A 9,336-nucleotide genomic window follows, 5' to 3' on the forward strand; every position below is an offset into this window, starting at 1 on the left:
AAAAACATAAAGTGACCCTCTAAACAAACATATCTGAGTCACAAATATGGGCAAAAAACATACATATATATATATATATATATATATATATATATATATATGTGTGTATGTATATAAAGGGGTTAGGCTACTTGTAATGTGATGTAAAATGTTTTTTATGAACATATACACTGTACTGTACTATACTATATTAATACAAATTAAAAGAGTGCTTATTTTAAATATATTTAACTTAATAAATGTTCTGAAACTATCAACATTTCTTTGTGTTTTACCCTCATAGAGAGACAATTTTGACCGCCCCAATCTTAAAAACAAACAGGATTTATTATAAGTTAAAGTATAATGTGTGCAGCAGTGTTAAGAACATATATTCTAATTTACAACGAGACACATTTGTGGAAAATGCTTTTATTTTGGTATATTTACTGTGGATTTTCCTCTTTCCCCCCCAGTTGAATTAAGATGAGCTGGAGATGAGGCCTGTGTTTTGGTTGGATTACATCATAATGTTTATGTGTAATGGTTTGCTTTGTGGACGTCGGGCGCTGTGGATTTGTCCACTCGTCGTTTCCTCACCGGATGATTGATGTGCGGTCGGGATTTCCGCAGCTTCAGAAGCAGCCAGAAAGAGCGGCAGCAGCCATGTGGTTCATGGCTGAAACCTGAAGACGAAGAAGAGTCCAAACAGAAAGGAGAATCCATCTCAGACTCTGAATTATAGCAACAGGAGGAAAACAATTCACAACACTGTAAAACCAGATGAGTTCATTTAACTCAAAATGTTCTATATCAACATCTTTAAGGAAGTAAAAAATAAAAAAACATTTTTAATTGTAAACGCTAGTGAAATACTCTCTGAGTGGATATGTTAGTTGGCTTCCACAGCTAACATTAGCCATGATAGAAACTTTATTAGTATTCTGATTTTAATAAATAAATAAATATTATTGTAGTTTATTTATTTCACACCAACTGACGCAACAGGATGCTGACTGCAGTTCACTTAACGGCCACCGGAGTCACTAATAACAAGCGTTTTCTTTAAGTTACATATAGAGCCTTTAAATACGTTATTTTAGTAGTTGACACATTGAAATCTATAATATAGCAAACTGTATATTGCAGTGTAAATGTTTTCCTTTATTGAGCGTTACGAGTGTCCCCTGTAGCTACACTCCAGCAGTCTTACGTCCCGCAGCTGATCAGGTTGTTTGGACGTGCAAATGTCTTCTTTACTCTGTAACATTTCCATTCGCTGTTTACAGAGCGAGGAGTCGTATAAGAAGCTTTGTGAGGAGCTGAGACCACCCCACGTACGTTCTGAAAGTCAAACAGTATTTAAAAGTTTGTGGGGGCCGTTCCAGCACCAGTAAAGAAACGTCGAGCACAAAGACAAGTGTGCCGGCAGACGTCTCACAAAAGAGCAGGGGAATGCTGAGAGCACCCCTGGGTGCTGCAATAAATGCCTTTAAGTCATTGTGAGGAAGATAACAGCGGTGTTTTCTCCTCCTCTTTCCTGCTGCAGTGGAGACACATCTGTGACGGTGGGAGGAGGTTATGAAGGAATGTTTCTGAATTCATGTTTTTTATTCATATTTTGTTGATAGTAAAATAAATAAATACATTTTTGTGTTTTCTTTTAAAGTTTGTGGAGATTTTTCCAGTTTGGATGTGAGTCTTGAACTTGTGCAGTCTGCCTCTCCTATTTCACTATTTTAACTTATCTTCATTTGTAGTCTGCAGATTTTGACATTGTCTCAATTTAAGGATGTTTTTAATCAATTATCACTGTGATCAATGTCTCATGTAACTTGGTAAATGGTTCTAACTGGCTTTCAGATCTCCCTTCATTTGATGGGATTAATGGAATATTCTGCCTCTATAGCACTGTGCAACACTATATATTACTACTATACTGTGTTATACATTTTACCTTGTATTATATTCTATATCTCAGACTATGTTATACTGTTTCGTTATATTATGCTCTATATTATATATTGGTAAGTATCATTGTTTAAATAATAATAATAATAATAATAATAATATTAACACACCAAAAGAGGAAAAAAACATAATGCATAGCAGTGTGTGCTGGAATGAAATAAAATAAAAGATTAAAATACATCTTAGATACATATTATCATTCATTTACATTTATGTGCACTTATTTCTGTCTTTTTACTGCTGCAACCCCGGAATTTCCCCTCTGAGGATCAATAAATGATTTTCTTTTTCTTTATTTTTGTCACTGTTTTGTCTGTTATTAGACCCAAAAGAAGTTAAAATTATGGTCTATATGTCAACCTACTACAACATTAAAATGATAATGCATCAGTAATAGTAAAAGGGTTAGAAGTTGGAAGTTCTTCTGTCACCACTGGTTGCTGTAAAGCCATGTAAACTGGGTATTTCTGTGTGCACAACTATCCTACAGTATATATGTATAAAATATGTAAAGCAATAAGTCATGATGAAAATTGTAAATAAACTAATTATTGCTGTTTTCACTAATAAAAACTGTATTTTGACAGTTTACCAATGCTTATATACTGATAAAAAAAACATTCAATTCAATAATTCCATAATTATACAAAATATCTGTCAGTTAACAAACAAATCCACGAATAATGACAGAACAAATACTTTTTTTACTTTTTTGTCACAAATTGTACACAATTTTAGAAATGTATTAACAGAATAACACTTGAATTTAACAGTTTAATCTATTAAATAAGATGTTATTTTATGATTATTGCAGATTTTTCACATTATTTTACATTAGACGTAAATTCACAGGCTATTTTTGATCATTTGATTATATACAGTATACAACATCTATATTATTATTATTTCATTTTATTATTTACATGAATTTAATACAGAAAAAATTTGTAAAATGAACAGGAAAAACCCGTAAACTTACAGAAAAGTAAGGAGAGTCATGCTCTGTGTGCATCAGTCAGGTTCAGTTTAGACTCATTTAAAGACATTTTCTCTTCCTCAGTAGTATTTTTCTTTAATCTTATTGTTCACACCAGCTTACATTTTCTGTCTTCATCATTTCTTCATCACCTCATCCTTTTACCCCCATTCCATTCCCCCGTTGTCCTGCAGAACAAAGCCCAGGGTCAGAGAGGGTCAAGCCTACTGGTGACATCTGCTAATTGTCCTGGTGGGCCGGCCTCTCTGGTGCTCTCAATACCAGTTGCTCTGTAGGTGTCTGTAGCTGGGAGCACACAGGCAGCTGCCACCTTCCTGAGTTACCTCCACAGGATCATTTACCCCCCCCAACTCGACTCCGAGCCCTCATGGACCCTCCTTTACGCTGTGAGGAACGGTCACTCTGGGTATTAGGAAACTATAACTGTTAATGTGGATTTAAAGATGGGACTGTTACCTGAATTGTGAAGTTAATGAAGGCAGATAAAAACAGATGAAACATAAACACATGTAAAGAGGCAGCGATGGAAACTTAAGTACAATTTGGGGTACTTGTTATTATACTTTTTATACTTTTTGTACTTACTTTACATCATATAATCCATATTCTTGAGTTGTGACTCCTCACAGAGAAATTGTGTCTTAATTTAAAAAACACTTTGAGACTAAAAGATATAAAAGGTTAAAATGTAAATATAAATGTATGTATCCATTAATCATCTAATGGCCTCTCAGATTTATCTAGTGACTCTTTGGAGGGGCCGGATCCCTATGTTGGGAACCACTGGACTTAACTAGCAAACTGCATATAAAGTGGTCAAAGTCTATGGAAGCTAATTTCTACCAATGTTAGAGAAGAAAAAAGATCTTGTAAGTATTTCATGAAAAACATTCAAATATTTTAATAACATTAAAATAATAATACTTATTCATTTTAAATACTGTGATCATTTTAAGAAGTTTTCACATTATTTTGAGATATTAGATATAATATTTCAATATACTAATTTATTATTTTAAGAAAGTTTTTCATTATTTTAACAACTAAGTCATTACTTTAAGATATTATGTCTTTATTCCAATATGCTAAATGTTTTTTTGAGTTTTTTTCATTACTTTTATATTATGTCTTAATTTCGACATAATATTGAATTATTTTGAGATAGGCTTCTGAGTCATTATTTGGGGATAATTAGTTATTATTTTTTTAGATAGGCCTATTATATAACTATTGTGAGATACTAAATCATTTTGATAAAGTTTCTCATTATGTGACTTACAGTAGTTTCCTCCACACTAACCTGCAGGAGCATGCAGGCTGCAGTGGTCAGATGTCCAGCAGCTCTCATAAAGTTGTTGTTTGTGGGCTTCTAATTAAACCGAAGTGCTTTGTGGGGATGTCGCACTCAAAGGGACAAGTGGCACTAAGGAAACCTGCGCACAATAAGGGAGAAAAGCGCAAACTTTCCCTTTGATGAGTCCATAAATTAGCATCACAACCGGCGTTCACGTGTCCTACCGGCGTAAAATCCAGCATTTGCAAATAATGACAAGCCAGACCACAATGAGGAACACGGAGGCAAAGAAAGGGGGCACATTTTAACCAGATGCCCAGCAATAAATAACCAACTCAGTGCCCCCCCCAGCTGAGAGGAGACATTACCATTTTGAAGTGCCCACTCGGGGGTCCCACGGGGCCGGAGCGTGTCTGCGCGTCCGCACACAGGCTGCGATTGTTCCTGCAGGACGCATCGCTCCTTTTGCCTCACTTTCTGAATGAAATGTAAATGTGTAAGCGCTCTGGCGGCGTGTGCACAGGCTGTGTATATAAAGCCCCGCAGGAGGAGCACAGACACCGACACTGCTACCTGCGCCCTGACCGTCCACACACCGCTGAAATGCAGCCGCTCGCAGCCAAACTGCCGCTCATCCACAGGACCCCCTTCTCTGTGGAGGATATTCTGGATCCCGCTAAATTTACAAGGAGAATAATCTGTGCTGAGGACGCAACAACAGGTGAGGATCAAACTTAGTGAGTGCCTAAAGGAAAGAATCCGAACCTGGAGAGAGATAACTTTATATAGCTGCTTTATTCTTTTATTCATGTATTCGTGGTTTTCTGTTTCAGGAGCTGCTGCAGCCACAAATGAACCCAGAGAGCGGCAGCATCCTCCGGCAGATGGGAGCTGCAGCCCGGAGGAGGAGGAGGAGGAGGAGGAGGAGGAGGAGGCTCGGTGTGCCGGGAAGCTGCAGAGGTCGAAGGCAAAGAGCCGACGCATCCGCACCGCGTTCACCCTGGAGCAGCTGCACATCCTGGAGCGCAGCTTCCAGAGGTGCCACTACCTGTCGGTGCTGGAGCGGCACAGCATCTCCTCGGCCCTGCGCCTCTCCGAGACCCAGGTCAAGATCTGGTTCCAGAACAGACGCACCAAGTGGAAGAAGGAGCGGCTGCAGGGGAAGGAGGCGGAGGAGGAGCTCGGGTTCTCCGCGCACCATCCTGCGGTCTGCTCACCCCTGACCTACAGCCTGTACTGCCCGCAGCGCGCTCCGCTGCAGCTGTTTGCGCCACTGCCGCTGGGGCCGTTTCATCATTATTATACATGATGAGTGAGCACATAATGGACCCAGCAGCTCCTCCAGGACACGGTTCTGCAGAATCTATGGCACTATTAGGATCATTAAGGAGAGAGCTGTTAAAGTGCCAACAGGACTGAGTTTACAGATATTTTAATTGTAATTATAACTTATTTTCATAAACAATTTCTATTGAAGTTCTTGTTTGTTCCTTCTTTCCTAAAATATATTGACTTAAGCCTGGACCTGAACAGAAAGTCTCTCTGAGCCTCACAGAGCAGCAAAAGAGTTATAATGTAAAGACATATTATATATATTCCCACTGTGAGATAACATTGTGCCAATGGCAGTGACAGTATGATGTAAAATGATGACCTTTGCTATAATACTGATAATGAACGCAGGGACACCTTGCTTCTTTTCAAAAATGACAAGCGGCCAGTTAATAAACAAACATTAATAATAACCTCAATACCATAACTCTTCTTTCTCAAATGATAAATTAAATGGCTCGTTACCAAGCAGCAAGCTCTGGCTGCGTCATCCTCTGGGAACCACAACTGTCTGTACAAAAGAGGGGCCATAAGTAAATTGAATTAAAGTCAACGTTTCCATGTAGTTCAGATATTTCACAGGACAAGTTTGACCTGCTGGTGGCGCTAGAGGAAAAGTTTGAGGATCACAAAAGTCATCAGGATTCATACTCTGTACCGTGAATGTGTGACTCAAATTTAATGACAATGCAACCAATAGTTCTTTCAGTCTGGACCAAAGTGGACCGACTGTCATTGCCAGAGCTGCACTGTCAGCATGACTAAACAATAGAGAAGTATTACATAAAGAAACAGGAGACCACATGTGTCTATATTAACGTTTCTAAAGCACATGTTGCTTGTTTTCACCTAAAATCTAATAAGTAATCAGATCAGATTTCAGTTGAAAGCATTGCACTGTGAAGTAAAACAACCCTTAAACCCTCTTTAAATGCTTCAGATCAGTTTAGCTGGTCTCAGATTGAGATTTGTGTGTGTGTGTGTGTGTGTGTGTGTGTGTGTGTGTCTGTGTGTGTGTGTGTGTGTGTGTGAGTGTGTGTGTGGTGTGTGTGTGTGTGTGTGTGTGTGTGTGCGTGTGTGTGACATAAACAGATGGTCTGGAATGGACAAAAACTTCATCCAACACTTTCTTGGCCAAGTTGAACTCATTCTGTACCTGAAGTATTTAAAGACTCACATAAAAGAAAAACTCAAAGTGTCCTTACACACACACACACACACACACACACACACACACACACACACACACACACACACACACACTGTTGAGCACATCTGTATGTAATTTAGCACATACTCTTATCCTCAGATGGCAGGGGGGTTCTGAAATCTCCAAACTGTCCGTCCATTATAGTGAATGAGATAAATCTGTGAGGTATTTAGTTTGAATAAATCAATAAAAAGTTCTACTCCTCTAAACTGTTATGGGAAAAACAAAGATGGGGTGGGGGGGGGGGGGTTTGATTTAGCATTGACTATTTTTCCCGGGGCTACAAATTCTGAGATTTCTTTCCTCTGTAAATAAATAAATCTTCAAATATCCACAATTCATTATTTGAGAAAAATCACGTTATCATCAGCTGTTGCTCTGAGTGTTTTTTCCTGGCAGGCTGGTTAGAGCGAAACAGATCTGAAACCACCTCCATCAGTGAGGTATTGGAAACAGATGGAGGCAAAAGAAAACACTGGACAAAATAGGAGAGGAGTCTATTGTTACACACACACACACACACACACAGGTCTGAGAAAGGAAAGGCCAGAATTATGAGCGTGAGCAGATAAATGAGCCAACATGTAATGGAAACAGATTAAATGTTCGGGGCCGATACGGTCGATGACATTCTGAAGCTTTCTGAAGGAATTAAGATCATAAAACTAACAGCTCAGCGTCTCAGAGGTTTTAATCCCAGATGACGCAGCTGTTGTCAGTCTGCTTCACGGACATTCAGTCATCGGTGGTTTGATGATCACTTTCTGACTTTGAACCGAAGTTGTTACTGACTCTAGGGTCAGTGCCTGGAATGGACGCTTCTGTTTGTGTCCACGAGTACTGCCACCTCTGGTGAGCGTGGTCGTACTCTCCACTGAGCTCACCGGACGTTTGGTATTTTTTCCAAGGAGTATACAATAAAAAGTTGTGACATACAGGTAACTCCCTAAAATGAACTTTGATGCTTTGATTTATAAAACCCTGCATGCAGGAATGCTGCTGACCTCCTAAACACCCACATAACTGCTGCTCCAAGTAAACACATCGCTTCTTAATGCTAAGAAAACAGCACTGAAAACGTCCTACAATAAGAAAGGCAAAATAATTAGGGTTATGTTGTGTTTAGGGCAACTTTTTTGGTCCAATTCACCCTGCCATGTTAGTGGTTCAGTGATTCTGTATGTTCTGTATCAGCATGCTAACATGCTCACAATGGCAATGCTAACAGGCCAAAAGTATAATTTTTTTAATCTGTCCAATACTAATTACATATTCATCAGCCTCAGCTGTACTTTGTGTTTAGATTTGGCTGTTCACGGCCAACAGGTCATAGTCCTGAAGAGATTCTCAGGTTGTACGCAGTCCTTTATCACATTAACCTCCTGTTGTATTCTGCATGGCGTGCAGAGTAACAGCACTTTTTTGTTTTTGATTGTCTTACTGTCTAATTAATGTCGATCATCCGCTGACAGCGAGATGACCAAGCAGAACAGAATGTCCCTCTGTTGACTTAAAACGTGACTCAGTTTGTTCACCCAGGAATAAATGCTTCTAACCTCACATCTGGTAACAGTTTTTCTGACTGAGTAATGCTGTGTGACCCATCGGTGACCGAACACTAACCTAAAACGTGTTATGTAACATCCTCATCTAGGTCTTTTTAACATGAGATTGTTTAAACTTGTCATGCATGTTTTAAAGGCTGCAAATCTGAATGGAGTTTGCCTAAATCCAGACTGAAGATTTTGGAGAGTCTGCTCTAGTAAAGCGGATCAACACTGATAATCAGGACATGTTATCTTGCAGAGGAAGTCCTCCAGAGTCCAGAATGACCCTCAGACCAGTCGGAGCCGTCACAATTACCTGACATGTTTGATGATTTGTTCTCACTGGAACTTTAATTGCACAAAAACTGCCCATAAACATTAAAAACACCCATTGCAATGTTTTAGAAAAGGTCCCAAAAAAAGCCAGCGAATCCCGGAGGGACTGATAAAACAACCAGTGTGTAGGATTCAGTGGCATCTAGTGGTGACGTTGCAGATTGCAACCAACTGAATACAGCTCACTTTCAGAGAAACTATGCTGGCCGTGAAACTCTGATAGAAACTGAAAGAAAGAAAGATGGAAATACGGATAATGTTGTGTTTACGGCTTCTTCCGCTGTGCCCCAAAAAATCCATTAATGCAGCTTTAAACATACCAGACCAAGTAACCCTGCAGCAGCTAAACCAAAACCACTGAATGTTTTGAATTGAGAAATCGCTTTGGAGTTCAGCTTTTCATTTATAAGAAGAAGATTGGGCTATTTCTTCTTTTAAAACTCACACAGTATACTTTAAACTACTAAAACTTTGCACAATTAACCCTTTTATTGGGCCCCATTGCTTTCAACCTCATATTCACTTAAAAACTTGGAGCCTCGGCTTGTTTCAAGTTATGTCTTTTTTCATGTAATGTCCTCACTCGTCCTCACTGAGTTCTCATCCACATCAACTGCACTCTTTTAGTCTTTCTTTCTTTCTTTCTTTCTGTCTTTCTTTCTTTCTTTCT

The 9,336-nt window shown here is 39.0% G+C and overlaps 1 protein-coding gene across 1 annotated transcript; it reads left to right on the forward strand.

Annotated features, from left to right (window-relative positions):
- The first annotated feature begins 4,798 nt into the window (after positions 1-4,798).
- Positions 4,799-5,969, forward strand: pnx (posterior neuron-specific homeobox). Its single transcript, XM_051412623.1, has 2 exons — positions 4,799-4,962; positions 5,075-5,969. The coding sequence occupies exons 1-2, from the start codon at positions 4,845-4,847 to the stop codon at positions 5,548-5,550; spliced, it is 594 nt and encodes a 197-aa protein (XP_051268583.1). The 5' UTR covers positions 4,799-4,844; the 3' UTR covers positions 5,551-5,969.
- Positions 5,970-9,336: the final 3,367 nt, after the last annotated feature.

This window comes from Dicentrarchus labrax, unplaced genomic scaffold (assembly GCF_905237075.1).
Source record: "Dicentrarchus labrax unplaced genomic scaffold, dlabrax2021, whole genome shotgun sequence".
NCBI lineage: Eukaryota > Metazoa > Chordata > Actinopteri > Moronidae > Dicentrarchus > Dicentrarchus labrax.